Source organism: Coloeus monedula (assembly GCF_965178545.1).
Source record: "Coloeus monedula genome assembly, chromosome: Z".
NCBI classification, from domain to species: domain Eukaryota; kingdom Metazoa; phylum Chordata; class Aves; order Passeriformes; family Corvidae; genus Coloeus; species Coloeus monedula.
Genome location: NC_138822.1, coordinates 77653524 through 77680749, shown reverse-complemented (window position 1 = coordinate 77680749; position 27226 = coordinate 77653524). Strand labels below are relative to the sequence as shown.

The following is a 27226-nucleotide window of genomic DNA, read 5'->3' as shown; positions in this document are numbered from 1 at the left end:
ATGCATCAGCATATGTTAATGGCACTGCTAGTATCCAGTGAATGTCAATACAAAACAGCTGCTTTCCTTTCTAGAAAGCATGTGCATTTGAAACCACAGAATCGGGAGAATAGTTTTGGTTAGAAGGGACCTTTTAAAGGTCACCTGCTCCAATCCCCTTGCAATGAGCAGGGACATCTTCAACTAGAACAGTTGTTCAGAGCCTATCCAAAGTGACCTTGAATGTTTCCAGAGATGGGGCATCCATGACCATTCTGGGCAACCAGTACCAGTGTTTCACCACTCTCATAGTGAAACATTTCTTCATCATATCTAACTTGAATCTGTCCATTAAGTTGAAAAGCATCACCACTTATTCTATCGCTTCAGACCTTGTTCTAAAGTCTGTCCCCATCTTTCTGAAAAGACCACTTTAACCACTGAAAAGGTGCAGTCAAGGTTTCCCAGCACCTCTTCTCCTTCAGCTGTCTTCAGGACCATGTCCATCTCCCTTCTCACACATTTTTTAGGCAAAAGGCAAGAAGGCAGGGACAGGTAGGGAAACACTTCAACAGTCAGTGAGAGTTCTGGAACTGAAATACAAATATTATCAAATCTGCTTGTAATAAAAGGATTTTTCATCACAGAAAATAGACAGTGATTGCCTACAATCTACATGTTATTATGCAGACAACATATTGCTGAGCTGTCATGCAGAGATTTCATCTCTTACAGCACTCTTCAGGCTCAATGCCCTTGAATCCAGTAATGCCCATAGCTGTGTTAGGTTTCTCTGTTGTTTTTCGGGTTTTTTCCACCCCTGTTGAGCTCTGTCTCTTGAACCAACTGCATTTGGTCTACTTTTCTGTCATCTTGGAGGAGCTATACCGGTACCTACGCTAAAAATTTTTCTGTATCTGAAGCTGTACCAGGGTACAGCAATCCATAGCACAGCTTCCCCAGACCACTCTTTCAGAGACCAGTTCCTTCCCCATTCCCTCAGTGACTGGTGCTCAGATATTTAATTCCACCAGCAGGAATTGAGGCCAAATATACTCTTAATTAGCGATGACCTATTAGATCATACCAGTCATAGGTGAAACCCTAGCCCCACTGAATCAGTCAGAACACCGTCTTTATCTTCAGTGAAGTCAGGACTTCACTTAATATACATGGTTAGAGGTCCATTTGTAACAAGTATTAAGCTAAATTTAACCTAGAATTATATGCATGCCTTCCCTTTGAAGCCCTCTTCTTCCTCTGGTTTACGTTCACTACATTTCAACTCCCTACCAGCACCTTTCAAACATACCTGAGTTTTCCTAAAAACAGCAAAATTATAGCTGTGATTACTTTTCTATCTCTTTTCTGAATTCAAAGAAAATTATAGCATAAAGGTTTTCAGACAGTCACAGAGAAATGGCCACAGGAAACAGACTGGGCAAGCTTTAGCAGGGCAAAATGCTCTGACTGTGTGTTTGGCCTTTCTTATAGAGCAAAGCAGAGCAGCTGTCGTTCCAGCAAACTCTGCTGTCAGCCTTCACAAAAGAAGTCATGTAAATGTCAAGTCACAGGTACAAAAACAATCCTTCCAAACAGTGTCTGTATACCTGAAAAACCTGCCTGGCTGTCACCAGTCAAAGCACCAGGAGGAATGATGCAAAACCCTGTTTAGGACAAACTTTTTGAACTAAATCTAAACTTCTTCAGTACATCAGGCAGCATCACTCTCTCCTTCAGAAGGAGAATCACATGCTCTTCAGCAAAGTGAATGCCAGTCTTAGTGCCTTATCCAGCATCACTAGCATTTGGCTGAGAGCCAGCCCCAATCACAAGATACCCATCGAAATGCCATATGCAAGCTATCTCCTGAACAAACATGCCCCAAATTGGATTGCAATTTGGTTGTGATAAAGGCATAGAAGAACAACACATCATCTCTTCTCAACTTGGCTTGCTCAGAACAAAAGGCTTCACAGTAGATGGGCTGCATTTCAAAACAGGCTGTGGCAGAGGTGGGTCTGGGTGTGCAGGTAACCACCTCATGTTTTCCTTTGCTAAGACTATCAGTACACAAGCACTCTCTCCTCTATAGAAGTTTCCAGACAGGCTGATAGGTGTTGATAAGAGCAGCTTCCAGTAAATGAGCAGCAACTGCAAAAGCCCTTTTTCTGATCATGGATCACATCATGGAGCAATCAATTGATAAGGGTAAGTGACTACACAGCAGAGGTGGGACACAATGAGAGCTGAATAGTAGATACTCACAGGGTTTTCATTTCTGAAGAAATTCCTAATTAGAGCAACAGCTATTTAAGATTGCACTTTTTTGTGCGGGGATTAAGTTATACATGCACAGAAAATCTGCAGTTTTGGAGGATCAGAACAGTTAAAAAAGATGTTACAACTACTGTTGCTTCTGTTCCTTGAAAAAGTTACACTTGATTGATGCTAAGTTCCAAAACTCAAGATACCAGTAAGATATATTTTCATTCCTGGTTTCTACGTGAGGAAATGAAGGAACAAAGTTTCTTCTCACACCAACAGCAATAAAAATTGATAACCACTAAATTGGGCAAATACACACACCCCTAAGGATCCTGAGGTGACTTTCTGGGCTACTGACAGCTCCCCTGATATCAGGGAACATGTCGCAGGGAAAGACTTTCATGAATGAATCAAATTCCAAAACAAACACAATCAGAATTTTTATACTGTCTGTTCTTCTGAGGCTGCAGAATCTGATTTCTCTAACCAGGAACTATTACCACTGAAAACAACACAGCAGCACCCTTGCAAGACCCATCTCTTTCCATTAAATTTCTGTCCTCTTATTCTAATCACCTTTATCTGTATCACAGGATGATCAAATTACGCATGTTAAGCCAGGTTACTACAGGTTTTTAGGGTTATAGATCTGTTAGTGTCAAAGTCTTACAAATCTTGGGACTAGTGAATCTGGAAGCTGCAGTGCTTTTCTTATTCCAAAAAGCAATTTGGCTCCTCTGCCAAAAAAAAACCTGACATAGGTTTTGATTTTTGCTTTATAATGATAAAACCAATCATGTTAGAATTTTGCCAGGTCTTTAACTACAAATGTACATGGCATCCCAAATACTCTCATACTACAGCATCTTTTAAAATGGTGTCATACACTATCCCAGATCAGTTAGAAACACCCTTCATGACGCACCTTCACACTTCATTGGCCATTTCTCCATGATTAAATCACATCTGTGGGACATGGTCACTCTATGATTAAAGAGTATATTAATGATTTACCACTACACTAGTACTCATCCATATTATATTGCTTAGTAAAATGAAAACACTGAGATTGTTTATTGATCTGCTTTAAAAAAAATCCTTTAGCCTGAAATGAAGTAAATAGAGAAGTTGAGACTTTGGACTTTACTTTGATTAGTAGATTACCATGCCCAACAGATGCAGATTTGACAAGATAGCTGTTGGTAAAGATTTAAAATAACAATTTTAGCCACTTCAGTTGCCTTAAATTCACTGAAGTTACGTATTTCACAGACCATGCTTGATGGCTAGTGACTGAAAAATCAAGTATTTATTGCAAGAGCAGTACAGACTTGGATGCCTAAATAATGGCATACAACTATAAAATCCATGGCCTGGGCCCCACAGAAAAACCAACACACTAAAGATTTCCTTTCAGTGTATATATTTTATGTGAATTTGACAGCACCACCAAATATTGACTCAACCAGGATGTTTACGGAACAGATTTAAGATGTTTTTGCACTCATATTTAGAAAATATTCAGATAGAATAGAATTGAAACCAGACAGAAACCACTGCCTCACTAAAAGGCACATACCACTGAGATATTTATTGGCATTGCTCTGACGTCCAGCATCAAGAGAAAGAACAAAGGGAAGAGATCCTGGCACAAGGCTGTTTGCTGTGAAGCTTTGGGCTCTGGTCTGCCAGTTCCCAGCCTCTGGAAACCCTTTTAGTCCAGATATAAGTGATTTTTCCCATCTTAGAGCTACCACTATTGATTTCTGGGCATGAAAGTCTACCTTTGCATAAGTTTGTTACAACCTGGTGTAAACATCTGTCCAGAGCAGATGCCATGAGTGCCATTCTGACACCATGATGTGGATTCAGAGGTTTGCATTATTTGTGCTGCCAAACCACCTCAGCCCTACTGCGTCCACAGCTGGTATATAAACTTAAACTATCTCTCAGAGACATTGTTTGCTCAAAAAGGATGCAAAGATGTAAATGGAGATTAAGGGAACACAGAATTAAAAAGAAAAGAAGGATTAACTATGCTTTGATCAAACAGAAGGGCATGTAGTTATACAAAGAGGTGAAGCCTGGCACTATTGACAGAAGACTGAAGACACTGCAAATTGTTTTGTTTCTAACTCTTGTGCATGCTAGGAGCCCCATGAAAATGTTTCTACAAAGAAGAGCTGATGACTTGTCACTGCGGTTGGGTTCTAATGCTTTTCTCCCCAGGTCACCAATGAAATCTTTTGAGCACAGTGTAGATTTTAGGTGTATTTACCAGGCAGAGACCATCTTTGTGATTAGCACAAAGAAAGACATTAGTTTGAAACTCACCAAATTAGGACTGAGGGTAGGGAGGGAAAAAAACACTCCAAAAAAGCTTAGGACAAAAAAAAAGAAAAAATTTAAAAAAAAAGAGCTCAAACGGGTATATGCAAAACAAGAAAGACATTGTCAGAACACACAGATGGAGAAAGAAATCACCATGACATGACCCAGTGGTTCCAAAAGACAGAAAGAATTAGGGAATGTAGTAGGAGCACATGGCTGAATGTTAATCCCACACAACGAAACTCTGAGTGCCACATAACAGAAGGAGTAAAGAAGAGATCGTGGCAGAGAAAATAAAATAAGAAACAGCTTTTCACAGACAACGGGAACCTGAAGGTGAGTCTAAGAGAAGAAAAGGAGACAAGATCTGAATAAGCAGCCAAGATACCCATTTGGAAAATTTATTTTGAAGTAGGTGAATGAATACTGAGCAGTGAAAGAAGATTTCAGAGTAGTCAAGGTGCAAGAAGAAGGACTAGAGCAAGGGGTGTTGTTTTAACTGTTGACACACCAAAAGGATATTTTGGCTGTGAGGGAGAAGGAAGCTGCAATAGCTGTCAGCAGCCCAGATGAGTGCAGAGAAGAAGAGTGACCCCAAGGTTATGAGTCTGAGTGGCAGGGAGGATGTGGCATTATCAAAATCAGAAGTGAAGAGAGATTCAGTATAAAAAAGTAAGGAGTTCTGTTTCAGCCAGATTAGGAATGATCTGAAGGCAAAACAACTGGGATTATGTGTCAGGGAGGCAGTCAGATATGCAAGACTAGACAGAACAGAGCAGAGGGTTTAAGAGTTATTGGCAGAGAGATGATAGCCAAATCCGTGTAACAGGATGTTGTCATCCAGTGGGTACAGAAATCTCCAGTCAAATCAAGGAGTGACTAAATCCCTTCCCTGCCACCTCACAGAGGTTCCTACCTAGTTTCAAATGAAATTATCTAAAATAGTGCTGCAAAAACATGCATAAAAAAACCTGACTTTCCATAAAATCTAAAGATCATACCGTTTCAAAAACTAGGGCAACCACTAAATGAAAGTTAACCCGAACAATAACTTTAGCTAAACTTCAGGTCACATGCATTTAATATAATGAGATGAGGAATATGAAAAGGCCATTCATAATGGAATTCATCGAGTTAGGAATGCCATGCTTAGCTGCCTTATAACATATAATTAATGATCCTATAAAAATCCAGCAGTACGAACTCTCCTGGCTGCCCGCAGAACTGTTCTTTATGCTGGGTAGGGCAAGCAAGCATCTGCTTCCACAAATACTGCCCTTTGAGAAGCTCAAAAGCTTTTTTTCCCCTGTTCCATCAGGGACCACAGTGCCATTTCCATGACACGCTGAGCTTTGAACCGTTACCCAAATCAGACTATAGCATTTGGCAACCCAGTACACATCTGTCATGATAGACTGGTTATTGGTCAAATGTTAAAGAAAAAGTCATTAACTCTCTTCCATTGCTTCTAATACCCCACCTTCCTCCAGATTATTTATAATCCCCACTAAACCCACCCTCTGTTTATAGTCTTCTAATACAACAGTGAAATATATACTGTCTGGAGACCTGTCTTGCCTTATACTACTCCCAACCATTCGGTACAACAAAAGACGTCCTCTCTCCATCAAAAGGCCTGATCCCTCCTGAAGCATTGATGCTCGCATTCAAGGTTAAAGGATTAAGGCCTGAAGCACTGAGTACCAGAGGAAATGAAGCCAAATATCAAAAGAAACACAAAAATCAATCCTCTTCACCGCAGGAGCAGTGTGAAGAACAAATCAGCTGGGCTGAATCTAAAATTTGCTCTGTGTGGCTCTCAAAAATTAGCACTTCAAAAAATATAATGGGTAGTTTTGCAAAGCCTCAGCACCCGTGCAAAGCCACAGAGTTCAACTCTATACAACAGTACGGTCTGGGAAGTTTTATGTCAGAATAATTCAGTGGCAAATATACAAAGTCCACTTCAGAGAGAGCAAGAGCTGGGAAGTGAGTGAGAGCATGTGTGCTGTTATCTTTATATATAGTCTGCAAATCTCCAAGTGGGAGAACCCAATATTTACTAAAGTTTGCCTTTTGCTTCAATTCTCTGTGTGCTGAAGTGCAGCCAAGGTCACAGGAGGGGTGGTGGAGTGGGTTTTAGCTTAATGCAGTTGTGATCATGAGCAAAACAGCAGGGTACAGAGGATTTCTTGCATAACTTTGTAATACCAATAGCTTTTGTTCTTAGTCCTGCCCCATCAGTTCTGATATAAGCTTTTAAATGGCATGAAAGTTGTGCGGGCGGGTGGGTTTAAAATTTCCTGATTTAAAACTCCTTCCAGAACATTTTGTTTTATAAGGTTTTTGTTAACTTTTCCAACTGATAAGTTTCTGGGACATATGAATGCCTAGGTTAAACATAATATTCTCTTCATCCAAGATTTCACATAAAAATAAAGAGTAACAAAATGGTATGTCTGAAAAAGAAATCCACTCCAATTTATAAAAATAGAATTCAGGTTTTCAAAATTCAATTCAAGCAGTAAACTAACAGTGTCTACATTCTCCCATAAAGGAGGCATCTGCAAATGACTAGCAAAAATGTCTCTCACTGTCTGCAAGTGTTGGCAAGGAACAAACTCCTTCAGGAGATGCATGCATTTCAATATTTCAACCCAAAGAAAAAATTCTCCAAGCATTTTTAGTTTTGGTGTGGGATATTACTGAACCAAACCCATGCAGAACACTGGCAGGAAATGCAAGTTTTGTGAAAATACCAAAGCACTTGTGTTTTGACAAGCCTGTTTTCACCAACTGCCCTTCTAAGCTTAGCAGTGTTTCTAACACCTGAGTGTCCGTGCTTTTTGAAGACCTCACCTACAGGGTGAGGGTATCTGCCTACAGAAACTACTTATGGCATTTCCTGCTTACATTTTATACCTCCAGCCTCTCAGTAGGCTTCCTGCTCAAGGTTACTTTGGACTGCAATGGGAATGATGTAATACTGCTGTGTGCAGCAGACGTGATCATGAGAACAGAATCAGCATAATTCAGGTAAATGTTAGATAGGCAGCTTGAAATCACTGTTGCAGTCGAAAGTAAACCTGAAAATTAGATTAGTAAAGGAACCAGGTCAGCAGAAATGAACTCCTCTCTCTCCAGTCCGATAAGGATCACTGCCTACCCTAACAAAAAAACCCCAACATTAAATGCATGCATAGGTATATGTAAAAAATTGCCACACACTCCCCTTTATGCTTTTAGTAACCACAGCAGAACAAAAACCTTCACCCTGGGCAAAAAAACCTACTACCTTCAGAGTCTGCACGTGGCACTAATGAAGCAAAAATGTGTGTCTGACTGTACTCTCCCATACGTCACAGCAGACTCCAGCAGCCATCTGTTGGAAGGATGCTGTGCCTATATATAGCCAGACACCACCACGAGAGAAAGAAAAACTCATATCCGCACCTAATTCAGCGTGTGCACTATTGGCAGATCTGCAAGTACTTTTTTTTTTACCAGCCAAACAAGCGTTCACTCCACAAATATCCTATCTAAAAATGATACAAACTTCCATGTAAAATTATCTGGAACAAGAAAGTAACTTGGTTGTTAAAAGAGGCACTAACAGGTGGGTAAGCAGCTTCCAGATACACAGATTTTATGGGCCATTTGCAACCACAGTTGATTTCATCCCAATTTAATGTGCCAGTCTGCCAAAACAGCAGATAGAAAAAAAATAAAAAATGCCAACAAACTATTCAGTACGTTCCTAAAAGTTGGTCAAGTCCTTTATAGACACACCCAGAGAGACCAAGGACAACTCAGAGATGACTCGAAGCCTGGGAGTCTTGGACAATGAGCCAGTTGCAGCTCTGGTGACAGCTTCTCTTTCAGAGGCTCAGGTCCTGGACACACCTCAGGACCTGGGAGGTGACACGCTGGAATGAAGAACTGAAAAGAAAACTCCTCATAGGAAACAAAACGGGTGCTACCACTGTTTTTCAATTCTCTTCTCCTCAAAGACAGGAGTAATGGGGCCAGCTAAAGTCAGGTCAGCAGTGGCAGAGCCGTGCGATTGCATATGATTTTTATTTTATATTTAAATTATTTGGAGGGAGGAATTGTGTGAACAAACCTGGATATGCCTGGGACAGCAGGGGGAGCTGCGAGTCTGCGTTCCTCTGCAGGTCTGTTTAATTGCATTGAATATTTGGACAAAAGCACATAAGTGTGCTTGCACATCACCACAGAAAGATGCCTGCATGTCTAACAAGCCTCAGAAAAGAGTTCATAGCAAAGCATTAAACAAGGAGCAACAGATAATTGTCACCTTCTCTCACTAGATAATAAAAATAGTTACACCATAAACATAAAAATCTTTTAAAAGACCCCTGACAGCACTCCCTCCTGGAACTATCACCATAGCAATAAGCATCCAAGTACAGGGGAAGCACTGCTGAATCCTGTGTTTGATATTTTCAAGTAACTAAAAATACAAACTGGCAAAAATACACACGGGTGATGTAGAATGAGGCACACAAACATTAAAGAGCCTTCAACGAAATTAAAGGTGGCAAATTCCACCTGCAAATCTTTAATACACCAGGAAAGAATCCTTTCACCAGGTAGCACACATTGAAAGAGTGCCTGCAGATAACTGTAAACACAACTGATAGCTGCTGTACCCAACAATTCCTCTTTAGAACGCTTTGCACAGGTTTGTGTAGAGGCTCAGTGGCAGAATCCTGTGAAATCTGAGGAAAAGATGCCCGTTAGAGAGAAGGCAGTAAAAAGCCACACTGGCAGAGCCTTATAGGAAGCCTAAGACTCAGAAAAACAGGGAACCTCAAATGTTAAGATTTAGGCACGCAGCAGCACTCTGGAGAGGGGTGCTTGCAAAGTAGAAAACTGTGTCTCCTCTAGCTGATGCCACTAAATACAGCTTATTTCCATGCCATTCAGATCCAAAGTTAAGATTAAATGAAGGAGGAAGGAGTTTTAAAATTCCTTTCCCAGATGCAGATGTCAGGAGCACACACAAAAGCAGGTGCTGGGTGTATTGATCCTACTGAATACGCATGGAGTGGGTACTTGAGCATGTATCAAGCATCTGCGTTTGGGAGATGGAAAGCACTTTGTAAAAGGCTGTTTTATGCTAAACAAATGCATCAGGTTATGTTTTTATTTTGAATATTTTAAAGCATCTTGCACACTGGGGCAGACTTGAAAAGAAATTATACAGACAACTTGCCATTAATTGCACAAGCTACCATCTCCATAGCTGCAAATTGGCTGTGGGCTCACTGAGGAGCACTCCAAGCTACTGAAAACCATCCTCAATAAAACCTGCTCTGACTGCTGCCCCTTAGAGAAATGGAGATCCTGCATCTGAAGGTGGTTCAGGTCCTACATGCTGGCCCAGCTGCAAGTAGGCAAAGGGACAGGCACATTTCTTCTCAACGTGAGGGAAAGGACAAATCCAACACTGCAAATTCCCAAATACCAAATAGGCTGAAACGGACAATGCTTGCTGACAATGACAACAAAAAGACCTTAATATCCCATGTAGAAGAGAAAATGAAACAGGCAGCCCTTTGAAAATCTGGCTATAATTTGTAGTAGCCCCTGAGATCGACGTTGTCATTTTCACTAACAGACTGTGAGGAAAATCTGTATCAGAAATCAAACTCTGTACTGTATTTGCTTGTGGAATCTTTTTTGCTTTCTTCAATGAGGGAAAAAAATAATCCCTACAGGAGATGACAAGATGCCTTTTAAACTACATACCTCATTTCTGACTACAATTACCTTTCAATAGTCTGGCACAGGTGCATGCTCCTATTTGCTTTTTTTTCATTAAGGGTTCCTCTATTATTTGTACCCGTCCTATAGCATTTATGCCTGGCAGTGATGCACATTCCCTTGTCTACAATTCTTCCCACAGATAGTAGAGGATAAATTGCAATTAGATTTTTGTAATTGTAGATAATTAACTCAAAATGAGCTGTTAATTATATAAAAAACAATGTTTTTCAGTTCTTGATTATATTATTTATTTTACTTCTGACTACAGCAAATTTCATATTTTAAAGGTATTTCACCAATTCCTTTAAAATACCAGGATATTTTTAAGCTAAGTTTTGCTTATTTGAAGACTGAAATCAAGTTCTATGCTGCAAGATTTGCTAGAAGAGCTCTCATGTATGAACTGGAAGTCCGAGGGCTGATTTTCCATTAGCGTTCTGTGGGCATTTGCCGTAACAAGAACTGTTTGATAGGTCAATTAAAAAGCAAACACCACCATCCCAAAAAAAATAAAAAAAGAAGAAGAAGAAGAAAAAAGAAAAAAAGCCCCACACCATGGGGGAAAAAAAAACAAACAAAAAAACAAGCCAAAAAATAAAATAAATCAAACCAAAAAATAAAAAGGCAAGGAAAAAAAAAACACCAAAAGAGACAGTTAAAAAAAGGATGTCTACCAGCTCTTTCTCTTTTCTAAGACCCAGCCACACACTTACACTCTCCCTCTCTGTACTGAAGAAAACATCACTTACATATTCAAATGCATAAAAGAGACAAATGGACTTGTCTTCCACAGCCTCTTTAAGCCCTACATTAGAGTAAATTATTTAGGGACCATTCATCTGGTAACCTTTGCGAAACTGAAGATGGCATATAGGAAGAAAAACTTCCAAGTGTTTTGCTGCCAAACTTTGTAACCAGCTGGCATGGCACCTTGAGACTGCTCCAACACAAAATAACTTTGAAAAATTACAGTAAATTAAACCAGGGGAATGAAGAGAGGGTGGGGAACCTTTTGAAGTCTGGGACTTTCATTTTGTTAACAGCACAGGTTTTCCTCATTTTCCCTGTTAGGATATGTAGATATTTGCACGTTTTTGGTAAACTGTTGCCAAGAAGCCCTACAGATGTTCTAGGTTACATTTTTCCTCCAAGGGGCTTAATGCTACTCCATCTTAAACATGTCATGACTCTTCATCTTTTTTGTTACAGTGATAATACTTCGATCACTTCAGTTTGTATGAAAATGAAAGAAAAAAGCATCAGAATACAATAAAGATATGCCAGTAACTCACAGCAGCCAAGCACCTGGCTAGCAGTGACGTATTCCAAGGAAACTAACAACTCCTGTTATTCTGGAGAAAAAAAGGCTTATCCTCTTTTAGTGAAAAAGGATCTTAAAAAGAAAAATAAAATTAGTACAAAAAAGTCAAAAAGTAAGAAAAAAGAAAGTATTGGAACTTTGGTTTATAAAAGAATTATCAGTTCTTCCAGTATTCTCAGAACAGAAAAGTTTATTATTTTGAGGTATTGTCCTGTCGCTAAAAGAAGGAGTCATTGAAAGCACAGCAGCTCATCTTGCCCACCATTCTTTGGTCAAAAGAACACCTATAGTTACAGCACAGAACAAGAAGCTGTTACTTTCTGAGAAAAGGAGAAAACTCTGCCAAATCCACAGTTTTTATTTGTTGCTTTTCTAATAAGCCTGAATCTCCTTCCAGTGTTAACTTGAATGCGACAGGGTAGGACAGAAGGAAAGTACAATAGTGTACTGATTGAAGTTTTAAATAGCAAGCAGGATGGAGATAAAGAGCTAAATATTGGCTTGACTCTGCTTCCAGTTATTTCAGTGGTGGTTTGCTCTGATCACACTGAAGCAGAGGTGCAATGCAGAGGTATTTAAAAAACAAGTAACTGTCACCAACCATGGAAGATCTATCTGAGACTTAAAGGATAATGTATTATTTACATCAAGTCCAAATAAAGACTAAAGAGACATCCTGATTTTAATTTAAAAAGTAACAAGCAGCACCTAGAACAAAGAACTAAAACTAACATTTTGTGAAAACTCCATTTTGCACTGGGCAAGAGGTGGCACACAAAACCTGAAGCCTCTTCAGGAAGTCAGCCGCTAAACTTTGAGTAATAACAGGTCAGCATAACTATTGAGTTGACTCATAAAACACAGCAGTCAATGAGTTTTACCCTTCCTGCAGAAAAAAGCTCTTAATCTGAAACAAACACATGAACAAATACACTTGGCAGGCAACAGCACACTGTCAAGAAGATATACCGACTCTGTGAAGCACTTAGAAGTGAAGAGAGAAATTACCTTAACCCCATGCTGCTGCCATTCATCATCAGAGCAAGTTCTCCGGGTGCTTCAGCAATGGGCACATCTTCTGAGCCAGGTACATGGCCTCTAATCCTGGAAAAGATGAGTTAATTGGTTCTGCAGCTGGTCAAATCATCACACCAGGAACTTACCACTCAAAGGTGATCTAAGTGTCTACAAATGGGGCACTTACACACGTTAAATGCAGAAGCTTTCACAATTGTCTTCACACTTTCAAATACACTTTTGTATTGGAAGGCTGGTTTAGGCCCAATGTCTTTGCTTCTAAGGGTTATCACTGGGAAACAGAAAAGTTTCATTCACAGATTATAGCACCGGAGCTCAAAGGCACCACGTGTAAGATACACAGAAGAGAATTTGTTTAAGATGGTTGTGTGTCCTCAAACTATGGGCCCACAAATGATGCTCCATTTTCAACAGGTCACTCCACCTTCTCCCTTCTCTCCAACAAAGACAGAAAAGTCTAGACAGAGGTATTTTGTTTTCATTTGACTAAAATTCCTGTTTCCAAGCTTTGCTGTTACTGGCCTGCTCCAGTGAGGCTTGAACCAGGAGGAGCCACTGAACTACCCCTTGGCCTGCACATACACACACAATTTTTGATAGCTGAGCAACTATTTCACATAGAGAGAAACCGCAAACTGTAAGTACTATGGTCACATAAGGCTAAATAGGGAAATGTGGAAAATTAAAAGCAGTTATGATGCAGCGTGGCAAAAAATAAAAAGGGATCAATTCACACTTTAGCTAAAAGATTAGAAAAGTTAATAGCCAGTAATTGCAAATGGTCAAACCTCTTATTTGTCATTCAATGACAATGGACCTTAACCAGCACTCCACCCAGGCAGAAGGACAGACAAAAATAAACACTAGCTGGAAAAGGATTTTTTTTGTGTTGTTTTTTATACTGTCATGATGTTCTAACTCTGTTAGAATCTCCTGACAATGAAGCAAAGGGTATTTGAGCTTAGCTAAACAAATTTTTATTGTTAGCAGTATATAAAATTACCCTGTTACCAAGTGCAAAAGTGAATTATATATCTGGAACTGAAACAGAACTGTGATGCCTAAGAGATTTACCTCTAGATATCAAACATTTAATTCTAAAGATACCAAAATATTTTTAAGAGAAACCACATTATATTCTAGTTGTTTTCTTAGAGAGAATATGGCAAATCTGACTTCACATGCACGTCTGAAAAGAGATCACAAAAAGTCCTCAGATTGATCATACATGATTTTTCATAGAATTCTTTTTAGGTAACTAAAGCTCTGTAAATCTTTTTTTTTTTTTTTTTTTTTTTTTTTCCAGAAATAAAAATAGCTAAAATAGATACAATGATACTAACAACCACATCGTTACAGGTATTTAAGGTGCATTTTTTTCTGTTACGCCTTCAAACCTGAAAAATTTCCATTAAAAAAAAAAATCTGCCAAAAAGCTTAGTTTGTGTGTCCTTCATATCTACTTGCTTTTCATTAGAGGGATGCATGCATAGAATTAAGGTATTTGATGATTAAGATCCATCTGTTCCTACTTAATTCTCACCTGAAGTCATAATCCTTTGTTAGAGACCTCAGTCATTTTCAACACACAGAGTTGTGATTCCTTCTTAAGACAGGCACTTTTAAAGCCATATAAACACATTCTCTTCAATGTAAACAACAATCCAAGAAGACAAACAAAATACCACCTAGATTACAGTACTCTCTTTTACAGTTTGAAAAGTAACTGAGGGGCTGAAATCAAGAAGGGAAAGTGATGTATTCCTCCATCGCAGTTATAGTACACGATGTAGGAAGTGGGTCATCTAAGGCACACCCTCATGGGATGCTGTCAGCAGCTGCCATATTAAAACAGTATAGAAATATCCATCCCTGTGAAACCCTCCTACCGCCTCTTCTAAAAGACTGCAGATTTTTCCCTATCGTTTTATCTTTCTAATGCTGAAATGCTAGTACTCAACTGAGTTACAGTGGCTAATTTAACCTGCTCCCATTCACTGCTTCTCTCACTTTAGTAACATCATACCAACAAAACAGTTGTTCCCTCTTTCTCAAAGACCCCATTTACATTGTCAGAAAAGTGTTACCTTCTGCAATAAACTCACAGGCCTCTCAAGCCACATTTCACATTTCTATGGCTGCTCCATTTCCCTTCAAGTTGTAAGCATGTATTGTGCCTCAGTCTTAGCATTCTCCCTTTTCACTAACATCCCTGGAAAGCAAATGTCCTTGCTACACAGTGCTCCCTTCCTCTTCCCTAAATGCATGGGGGAAAAACATACATTCCATATGTAAAAAAATATATATACACACATACATATGTGTGCGTGGGGGGGGGGGGGGGGGTGTATACATATGTAATGATCTCCATCTTTTCTGTAAAACACACTCCTCCCAGTCCCAACCTAGGAGGTGCAACACTTCAAAACCGACCTTTCCAAGGAAAGAAGCGAGAATGCCACATCTATGTCATCCACACTCACGCTGGCCTCCTGACAAACGTCTGTATTCCTTTCAAGTGCCTGCACTAAGATCAACCTCTCATTTTCTTCTACTGCTTCTCTTTTCCCACCTAGTCTTTTAGCAGTGCTTTTCTTCTGCCTTTCTTTCTACCACATACTGTTTTCCTCTGCTGCTTTCCACAGCTGTCGTGCTGCTTCCCAACAGTATACATTAACATACTAAAAAGTGTCCTCTCCTCTGAATCACTGTTAGAAATTGTGCCACAAGCCTCACCTGTCTTGTTTTACTCTATCTATTGTTGCCTTGGTTCTATTCCACCATTTAAATCAATTATTGCCCATGTGCTCATTAGAAATTTTTAGATTTTTTTTTAAATTGTAAGTATCAAAATCACCTGTTATAATCCATACGGGACTGGTGTAGTTGCTGTTGTTTTAGGAGCAGTTTTGCTTCTTGCTTAGTTAGTAAATGTTGGAGTCGTTCCTTTTCGATTTCCAGCTCCATTTTTTGCAGAAGCAGCTTCTGCCGTCTTTCTTCATACAACCTTTTAGCCAGCTCTGTTTCCTTAGGCCCTGAGTCCGTGCTGTGATTCAGCCCAGAACCTCGACAGTGCCTGGAATGATCACAGGTTTTGTGAACTGTCCCAGAGTGTTTTCTAAGCACCTGGCTGACACAGCAGCTCTCTTCCATGCTTCCTGAGCTCCCCACATGCCTCCAGGCACAGCCATGTCTCACTTGCTGAGGGCATGTGTTCTGAAATTCACTTGCTCTCTGGTCCATCTCCTGAGCTTGCTTTACATGGTGAGGGCTCCTCTGTTTGGCTGGGGAAATAACGTTGTTGCACTTTCTGTGCAAATCATTTTCCATTGGATACTCCTTCAGACGCTCCTGATGGTTGTAATGCATTTCAGTCCTGTAATCATGGTTATTCCTGCAAGGCTGAGACAACACGACACGGGCTGGGCTTCCAGCCTTCGGTGCTCCACTGTTCTTATGAAGAGTCCAAGGTCCCCCAACACCCAAGAAGGAGCTGTCCAGCCCCAAAGAAGGCTGTTGGCACAAGCTCTTCTTACTCGATACCTGCAATAGGAGAAACAATTTCCTGTGAATCACTAAAATTCATCTTTGTTCACCGATTTCCCTTGGTAAACGTGCTCTCTTCAAAACAGAGCTGCTGGTCCATGTTGATGAACATACAGCCAAACCCAACAAAATGTTTACCAGAACACAGACACAAATCTGCTATCAAATTTATGTTTCATTCCATTTACACAAGTGTAATAAATGTAGAACTACTGTCTGCAGGATCCTCAGCATAAAATGAGTCACTTCAGAGTATCAAGTAGTTGTGAGCATCTAGGGTTACATAAAATCAACTTGAAGAGTGGCAAAAAACATTAAATGTTAAGGTTTGAAAATGTTTAATTTTGAATACCGAGCCAAAAAATCCATTCAGCCACTATAAATACTCTTTGATTGGCTATTACACAGCAGGAGATTTGATGTAAAACATTTCACCTTGCACTGAATGGGATATTACTTACCGCTGGAAATTTGATGAGAGTTTTTGAAATATCTTTACAGAAACACAGATAAAAACCTGACTACTTTCTGTAAAAAATGGTTGTACATCAAAAGCTGTCATTTAAATACAAAACATGTTTAAATACAGCTATAAATGTAAGTGATTTTTCAATTAAGCTGGGCAAGTGATTATAGTCTGATAAAACTCTGAAGAAAGCAAGCAACTGTAATTCACATTTGTCAACCCAGTACAAGCAAATTCTAGTGGTTTTGTTACAGTCATGGATATTATGTAACAGACATCACAATCCTAGTTACATCCTGGAGTATCTTTGCACTAAGGTTCATCTAAGCAGCTAAGCATTTGAGCTTTTATGCACATCACAACAGCAGTGTATCAGGCACATGCATTTCTTTTGCTAGAACCGTGCATTAATTTCAGTAACAAACTGAATTTAAGCTCCTCCAGCCTTTGGGACCTTCCACAAAGATATGGGGCTTTTTAATTACAGAAGCCAGATTTGTTAAAGATAGCAAAACTACTGCAGTCTAAGTGGTTTAGCAGGGAAATTTGGAATCCACTGAAGAAAAAAAAATGTATTATTTGCCCTCTGGCAATACTTACAATAGATAGGTATTGTGCACATAGACTGCCAGCCAGCCAGCCAGACCCAAAATACTCGAATTTAGGGATGCAAGCAAGCATCCAGCAATGATTAGAAGAGAGATAAAATACAAATCTATGCAGCATTTACATGTATAATTTAGATTCTTTTTTTAATAAATAAACAAAATACCAAATATACTCAGCTGCCCTTCAAGACAACCAATTACAAGTTTCTTATAGACTTCACAGAATGTAAATTAATGTGGATTAGCACCTGAATACTGATATTTTATTATTTCCAGTTTCGTGCATACAAATATATCCTCTCTGCCATGTGATTGAAAGTCAAGGATGTCATGTTTTGCCCCAAAGGGCCCAGTGAGTTGGAGGCATTTGCATTAATGTCAGTGCTAAATGTCTGAGGAAAGTCTGGTGCTTGAACTGGGTGAAAAGTGCAGGACACTAAATATTTTAAAGTCATAGGGGCTGGCAGGGCAACTGAGCAGAAATGCAACATGCTGCCAAAAAGATGGAGTTTTGTTACTTATTACTTGTAGCATGCCATCCTTGTTGGCAATATTTTCTAGAGAAATAAAGGCTACAGAGCCCTTTTAATCTAAATTAGACAATACAGAAAAGGATGATGCAGTCTCTCATTTCCCACATCACCTGCTTCTGGTTATAGAGCATTTAGGGCACCTACAGGAAGAGGCTTTCAAGGTGGAGGGTTTCCCAGTCCCTAGGGACAGCAGAAGGTCTCAGACCTAAAGGCATTCTTAGAGCATCCTATCTGGGCTGGCAGTGTAGGGTGGTCTGCAAAAAGCAAACACCTGTCCTTCTGCAGCCCATAAATAGTAGTCAAAAAGAACACACCAGAAAAAAAGGAAACTCAAAAGATGAAATGTATGAAAATACCTTTATTTTAATAGTTTACCGACTGAAGAGACAAGAGAATGTTAAGAAATCTAAGCACATGAATGAAAATGTTACAAAATAATCATCAGGTTTAAGAATAAAGGTCCACATTGCAAATTAACTTCATGGCTGAGACTCTATTAAGAGTCCCTGAAGGCCCTAAAAGAGAGGTACCAGTTAGCATTTGTTGACCTTGGCCACCATTAAGTCTGCCCTGATGGTCTCAGAAATGGCATTGACATTTAAAGACTTCATAACAAGGCAGAGAAACTTTAATGTTATTTCACAGTTACAATATGTTTGCAGGGGGGAAAGTTCTCATTAATGTCATTGAATATGAGTGGGATTTTTTTATTCCTTTAGAAGGAGGGAGGTCATGTTAGGCAGAAGACTGAGTTCCAACATGCCTTTGCTGGCTACTCAGCACTTTGCAGGGTGAAAAAGAAAAATTAACTATTGGGAGTCAGAAACTAGTCAACAAATTTTTTAGTAATTTGTGGGGTTTCTGGTATAGCCTTAATTGAAAATACAGCTGTATGGTAGATGTTACAGGGAAAATGGACTGGCATTTACACATATGAGGGCTCAGAAGAGATTGGTACATGACATGACAGATCTGTAAGATGCAAGCTAGGTGAAGTGGAAAAGTAGAGAAAAGAAATATTCCGAAGACCCACCTACTACTGTGAGTCTAAAGACACACAAGCATAAGGAATCAGGTAGTTTTACAAGATGAGTTTAAGAAAGATATTGCCTATGGGACACATGGAAACCATGATGGACCATGATGGAACAGCTGTGCTTTCTCCTCCATGGAGCTCTTCCAGGCTTGCTGTGCCGTATTTAAAGATACAAGTTCCTTTAACTGAGGCTTAAACAAACTCAGACTGCTCCTTGCAACGTAAGCAGTTAATAAGACTTGATCTGATGTGAAACTCTTGTGAAAAAAGGAGATACTAAAAATAGTTTTAATAATCTTTAGAAGGATTTAAAGAGGGAGACACGTGTGGAGGTCTACAAAGTCTTTACTGCAACCCCAGTAATTTTTGCTCAGGGATTCAGCGCAGAGCTTAAACAAACATCCAGTCCTTAAAACTTCCTACGAACAGACAAACAGTGCAGGCAGCATTATGATCTCTGCAAATTGTTCTTAAATGCAACTTGTGTGCTTTGCAGTTCTAACTCACAGTGCTGGCAGAGGAAGCACAGTTACAGACTGACTCCAGCACAAAGGGCTTTGTACTGCAAGGGATGAACTAGTAACTGGGCAGATCTTTACAATCGCAGCACAGGAAAGTCCTAACAGATTTTACTGCATGTACAAACATGTTTAAGAAACAGCCCAAAATCATTACCTTGAGATGTCCTGCATTCTGAGGGGCAAAAACTGGGGTCCCAGCAAAATACATTGCAGAGCAAAATTGCTAGAGATGTTAACAGCATTAGGAGTTAAGTTCATAGCACCTGGGTTTGTAGCTTTTAGCTGAAATATGTTTGAATACAGAAAAAGAGACAATTAAGTAAAATCATTCTCAGTTGTATCTTGAGGACATTTCTCTAATTGGATTTTCAGCTCAGGGGTTTCTTTTGGTGGGGTAGAAACAGTGGAAGGAACACACTGATTCAGAACTAGTCCATTGTGCTGACCTAAGGGGGGACTCTGAAGGAAACCAAGGACAATGAATAAAAGTAGCAACCAGAGGAGAAATACAGAGATTAAAATATTCGTAAAGATTTTTAGAGATGAAGCAGAGGCTACCATACACAGAAACACCTTAAAGAGCACCAAGGGCACATACTCTTCACCAGTGTAGTTGTTCTTTGGGCATGGTCAGCAAAATTTATTAGGAAAAATCTGTTCACTGAAAGCATTGCCAAGCTCTGGCAGAGGCAGTGGCAGAGTCACCAGCCCTGGAGGTATTTAAGAGACATGCAGATGTGGTTGTTTAGCGACGAGCTTTAGTGGTGGGCTTGGCAGTGCTGGGTTAATGGTTGGACTCAGAGGTGGTTTCCAACCTAAACAATTCTGTGATTCCATCAGTGACCCAGCTGACACCCTCACTAGGGTATATAACCTAAACCTGGTACTCAGTCACCACTCTGCATTGTTGATATATACGGGTCTCATCTGAATAAAGCCTGGCTTTGGGTTTCAGGTCTATCGATGGTATAAGCACTTGCTTTTGTCAGCAAAATGAGGAGGGTGTATATTCTAAGTAAGCTCAGATAGGATATTGGGGCAACAGAAATGTTGTTTTTAAGAACAATTACATCAAATTACAGGACTATGTGAAGTACATTACTAGTGATTAAGGAGCTGTTCTTTCCAAGATTCTGTAAGAATTTATCAGGGAGAATGAAAATGGGTAAAGATTATAAAATATATTAGTAGGATCTACTGAAGTGTATAAATCTTTTTATTTAAATCACATAATCCTTTGTTAAAATCTGTACCACAAATAACCCAATATCAGTTATTACAAAGTGCCATGTAACAGTACAACAACTGTCTCTGTCACTACCGAAGATAAATACAGTAGATAACTCCTAAGGTAAGCCAACCATTTTTCAAGCAAGAAACAAAGCACTACTTTCTGTAGAAATTATGTATAGCTATGATTGCCATATTCCACTGAATAAAACAAGTGGTCTCAAGTGAAAGATAATGTGAATGACAGTGACCAACCTGTATTTTTCCTGTAAAAATCTACTGAACTCAACATACTGAACAGGCACAGCTAAAAAAAAGTAATATCACATCACAAAAAAGTGAATCTATAGTTGCTAGACGATAGCAGAGGAACACCTCCTATGTTTGTGCTGCCTTCAGTATTTTTTCTCCTCTTTGTTAAGAGGGTTTGCACTTGGCAGGCCAGGTGCACAAAAAACCTGCATTCAAAGTAGCATGTGAGCATTTGCTGGCACTCAGCTTTAAGTGTATATTTTGCATTCATAAACATGCCACCCTTCTTCTCCAGCTACCCAAACACTGTAGATAATCTCTAACAAAGACTCCCATTCCAGATCAGCAGACTGGTTTTACACTGCCTAATAAGGCAGTTAATAATACAGTGCTCCAAGAAAACTAAAGCGAGGTGTCCATGTGTTGAGTCTTGGAAGTCACTGTGAGCAAAGTGTCCATTAAGCCCACACAGCACCCACACACAGCAGTGCAATACCTAGCCACTAAATTTAAGCAAACATATTTGCTTTTCGAAACAAAACTGTATCACTCCTGTTTGCACTATAGAAAAATGCCACTACACTAATCTTGACAGCACCAGGTCCAACTATTAAGATTCAATGTGCTGCCAACATTATAAAAATAATAAAAAAAAAAAATCCCAATCTTCTGACTTCAATTTTTTACTTCTGCCCTTTATTTTACTGAAGAATCAGTAGTTCAAGACCTAGATAAATATTTCAAAAACTATACTATTTGTGAGCAGAGCAGGTCACTACCATTTCCCAGTGCATTTGGAGTTCATGTGAAATAAGGGCAGAAGAGTGATGAGCTGCATTTTTAACATGGGCATATACAGAATAGTTGTCTAGCTGATAGAGAATGTGTAATGCAACATCTGCACCGTACGCTTGCCAAAGCCCATCCCAAATAAATGTAGTGCATTCTCCCTAGTGCAATTAACTCTTGTACTCTGGCAGGTTGTGCTAGAAGATCATCAAGGTAGATTACCTTCCAGCATATGAACTAAATACTTACAGGTGTTATATCATCAGTTATTACTTACAAACTTCTGCATTTAACAAGACATCCAGGCAAATGAATGATCTAATTTATGAATTATTTATAAGAATTTCACAGCATGCTCCTGGCGTCATCCATGGCCTTTTCCAGGTCATATGACACCAATTAGAGCTGAATTTTAAATTATTCAATAACCTGAACTCTCTTGTCATTTAACATATAGATATCAATGCAGTAAACAAGTTAAGTCTAATGGGCCCTGGAGGTTTGCATTCCTCCACCCATCAGCAGCAGAGGCTGTATGCTACCACTGGAATAGAAAATAATAGAATGCAGCAGTCAAAAACATTTGCAAGGTTTTAATAAGTTATTTTGCCTCCCTTAGGGATTTTAGTATAACTTACAAGCCTTGAATCTAAAACATATTAAAGTCCTTAGCTATGTGCTTTTAAAACAAAATTAGGACATAGCAAAAGAGCAAGTCTGACACTAACCCTAATTTAGGCCCTTAATTTGAAATGTAGTGGAAATTATGGAGTAAGCAAGATTTACTATGCACAACTCATTACCTTCAGGCTCTCCTACAGTAGAGCCAAAAATAGCCCCTCTCCCAACACAGATACACCTGCCTATAAAGATAAGGCTACACAGAGGGAAATGGAAATGTTAATTTAACAGCTATCAGTTGACAGGAATATCTCATATTCCCTCACCATTTGGGTGGCAAAAAGACTTCCACCATTCTTCTGTCCCAAAAGCACTGGAGACACCAGTGATCTGGATTTGGTTACTGGCTTCAAGACAGAACACTTCAGAGAGGTTTAAGTTTGCACCACATCATAAAAAAAAAAAAAAAAAAAAAAAAAAAAAAAAAAAAAAGGTGAATGTAACAGCCTCCAAAGCACAGACGTAATAAAAGACATTTAAAACCATGGTTTTCCATGATGACTACAAGGAAAACAAGAAGATATCACAACAGAGATGATGAAATGAACAGCACCATTAGATATTTGATTCTTCCTCAGTGTGAAGTCTGCAGGAAATCTATGGCAAGCATGCCACATCCTGGCTCCAAATGTCATAAGCCTGTGAACATGACCCCCTATCTACTGCTGATCCACCCTGAGAAGTCCAAGTCATATGGCAGAAAACTTCTGAGACTGGGTGTGCTCAGTACAAGCCTAAACTCTGCCTAGCACCAACAGACTTATTTTTATAGTACCTGTGCCTCAGCTTTCTGAAGGCTACTAAACTAAACCCCAGACCCACTCCTCCAGATGGTCACTTGCAGAGCCCTGTTGGAGGACCCAGCAACCCCATTCATCTGCACATGCATTTCCTTTGCTCACTGCTTTGCAAGGATTAAAAAGTTTCCTGAGATCTATCCAACAGCAAGAGGAAAAGATAGAAAGGAGATGCTCAGCTTATCCATTTAAACACTAGCAAGAAGTTCTCTAGCTACTGCTGTCAAGATAAATGCCAAAAAAATGATGTTGAGAAAACATCATGCCAAATAAGTAAAAACACACCTATCCAAAATGTCTAACCAGATTAGCAAGAATAAGGATTTAGATAAAGAACACAACATTGGATTTTCTGCTCCATGACCTTATCATAGGAGGGTGCTGCAACAGAGTTCTCTGGGGTTTTTTAAACTTTTTAAACTTTTTAAGAAAAATAGCAGAGAAGAGGAAAAAAGACAACTGCCTAATCTCTCAGCACACATTTTAAGAACATACAAAAATAGCTATAAGGGATTTTATTTTGGTTGGCAGCCAGATTTAGCTTCATTCCGACACTGGGCAGCATTTGATTATTTCACATTAAGGGTAGTAACATGTTGAACGATAAGAGGGAAGTTCATATTGGTTTTCATTAAACAGTAATATCCACCATGTATTTGGTTCTTCAAGGTAACTTCTTCGAAGTTATTTTAAAAAGCAAACAGTTTTCCACTTGGAATCGCAAGTTTAGCGTATTACAGGCTACACATGTTCCCAGCTACTGCCAGTCTCTTTAGAATTCAATGAACATTTGCTCCAAAGTCATGCTTTCATAGCTCCAGACACAAGACAAAAGGGCAAATATACTGTGACCCTTCTAAATAGCCCTGATTACTGTGATCAAACAGAAGCCAGATACTTATGTGGATAAGAAGGTGCAGAGTTTGATGTGTGAAGATTACTGCAGAAGTAGACATTGAATCAGCATTGGCCAACATGCACCTCACCATGACAGCCAATATCACCTTTCCCCTGTATTTCCAGTAGGGATAATTCTGGAACCCACTGGCCAGGGATGAGTTGTAAGCAACAGCCACTGATCACTCAGGACAACTACAGAAAGTTTTACTTCCTTCAGGTGTCTCCTGCAGCATCCCTGGGCTATGGATGAAAGTTTTGAAATACTTTTGCTGCACAAAGAAAGGAATAGATGACATCTAGGAATTAAAAGCATGTTCAGAAGTAGGGACAGTGCTTTGAGGAAAAGAGAAAAAAAAAAAAAAAAAAAAAAAAAAAAAAAAAAAAAAAAACAACCACAAAACAACCAGGAAGTTCTTTAAATAATAAAGAAATCCCACACAAGCAAAAGCAGAAAATCTTTTAAGAGTGGAAAGGTGTGCGCAAGCGAGTGCATTCTGTCAGGAGTGTCCTTGCACTAAGAGCTAGGCAGCATTTAGATTCTGCTAATGATCCCATCTCTGGGAAATAATTCATAAAAAGTAAACAGTAATTTTCATATGCCTGCCCTTTTGATCTTACATTTGTAGGGAGTATCCTGAGGCTAGCTGTGGGCACCCTCGTGGCTCTGGCTGATTGACCTCTAATCTGCCCCTCAAGTAACGATCATGCCAAGGAATGACAACAAGAGTTGCAGACATTTCAGTGCAATCCCATTAAAGACAGGCTGACTCACTTCATCTTGTCAAAGAGGAAGTTTCACACAAGAAATAAAAGCTTTTTAGAAAGACTCTTTTATTTTGTAATGACGCTGTTCTTCAGAACAAAGACTGGAACAAGACTAATGCACCAGGTCCTGACTGGTACAGAGCTTTACATTAACTGGCTAAATGCTGGTGTGCAAGACAAAGCTACGTGGTAAATAGTCTTGGTAGCAGAAAATTAAGAGCATCTTCCAGAAGAATCAAGTCAGAACCCTGGTACTTGACCTCTCCACATTTCAAAAAAGTTCGTGTACCATTTAGAAAACAGCAAGTTGCATAACTGACTGCTCACAGTCTCATCAGCCACATAGGCTGCGAGCTTTGAGATCCCAGCCTATGTGGTTTTACCCCATGCTAACTCCTAGCCAACACAAGAGGGGTCCTCATGTCTCTCTCAGTGGGTATGAAGCTAAGACAGGAAACAGCCAGTCTGAAGCAGCTGACATCCAGAAACTTGCTGTCATGTGGAAACTTGCTATCACGCCAAGGTGATTAAATTACCAAGAACAACATACTAAAATAAGGGAGTGAAGAAACTACAAATTAACCTGCTGGAATCCAAAGAAATGGGAGCACAGACTATTTCCTGTATTAGAGTAATACTGAAAAACCATACATGCTCCCGACACACTGAAGGGTACAATGCAACAGAGAGATAAATGAACCAATAGAAAGGAAGCATGAGTTGCCACCAAAGCACTTAGAACGCTAAGCCATCTCTGAATGGTGGCACAACCCTGTCATGGGCAGATATTACATACATATCATGATTCCATTTACTGCTTCAGTTTTTCCGTAATTCATAACCCTGCTCTCCTCAGATTCTCCTCCCTTACCAAGAAATCAACATCTTAGATTACAGTTATGTAAGAAGAGCACTCTGCATATTGAAAGAACGTGAACTTTTTTGACTAACAACATATGCAGCTGGAAGTTTTGTGCAAAATATAACCACCCCTGTAGAAGTTCCACCTAAGCATGATATCTCATAATCTGTTACCTAATCTGACAGTCTCTGCATTGGACACGTGTCCCTGAGACCTCTGAGCAACACAGGCAAATGATCTCACAGGAGTCTGGAAGGCTCAGCTTGCTGAACATAAAAATTCAAAGTTCTCTTGGCATACTGGCTGTGATTTCAGTGAGAGATTAAATGTCTTCTCTTTGGCATGCTTGCAGTATCTCAAACAGGTACATAAATTAACTAATGAAAGACTGCATGCAAAGTTGAATCAAGGAATAGGAACAGGCATGGAGCAAACAGCAATCGCTCATTCCCGGGGTAAGCCAGCTGTTGCCTTTTGAAGCTCACCATGAAGATGCTGACTCCACAACATTCCCACCACACTTGAAACACTGCACTGGATGTCCCATCAGATATTCCATGTATGGCTGAGGCTCCTTAAGAGCTGAGGGCATTCTGCAGTGGGTTTAGTATTGTTGGAAGTAGCAACCACTGACAGAGGGAAACAACCTCTGATAGATCAAGCTACAAAGATCAACTTCCTCTTGACCTATGGAAATGGATCTTTTACAGTCCTGTGTAACACCATAAAGTATAGCAACATTGTCACAGCTATTATTTGCATAAAGTGCTAGATGTGTTGTACAGCAGTTTGACAGTCCAGCCTGATGGGTCTCAGCTGCAGAATATTGATATAAAGGCTCTTCTATAGTAACCATAGGCCATTAGGTTGTCTGAATGGACATCCATCACTACCAGCTTGTGTGAAGAAGAACATTAAGTTAAAAAGGCATGAACAGGAATAAATTGAAAGGCCCTTCACTACTCCAGGGCAGCAGTGACTTTGTGAGGCAATTGCCTTCATTCTGGGGCACTGCAGTCTGGACAGACAGACCAAGTAAACCCACACACAGGTTTATTAAAGTGAGCTCAGCTTCATAAAGCACTCAAAGTCTCAGCAATTGCATGAGCCAGAGGAAAGGACATCCTTGCACAAAGCTGGGCCTTGGTCATAAAGCACACAAAAATACGCGAAAGAATTAAATATGTGATCATAGTCTCACATTAATAGTTAGCAAAACATTGTGCCCTGCTTACAAGCTGTCGGACAGCGACGCAGAAGCACAGTTTGCAGCTGTGAACCCCTAAACTACAGTCTTTTCAAGCTGCAGAGGTGGACCTTCCTTTCAACAGAGAACCATTATTTTGTTGTGTTGTGCCAATTTAAGAGCTCTGTTGTGATAAGCAGGCAGTCATACCTCTTTTGTGCCATTTCCAACATGTTTATATGCATGTTTAACAGACTTGCATACAAAAAAAGAATAATACCTTCCCCACATGATAGCAATTAATGTAGCAGATACATAAGACAA

General features: G+C 39.6%; 1 protein-coding gene across 1 annotated transcript in view; it reads right to left on the bottom strand.

The window, feature by feature from the left end:
• The window catches only part of KIAA1328, a gene marked incomplete at its 5' end in the record, with an annotated part of 169047 nt that overhangs the window by 38856 nt on the left and 102965 nt on the right, over positions 1–27226 (bottom strand). The window contains 2 exon segments of the mRNA XM_082302257.1: positions 12701–12790; positions 15588–16273. Coding sequence (XP_082158383.1) covers positions 12701–12790; positions 15588–16273 — 776 coding nt within the window.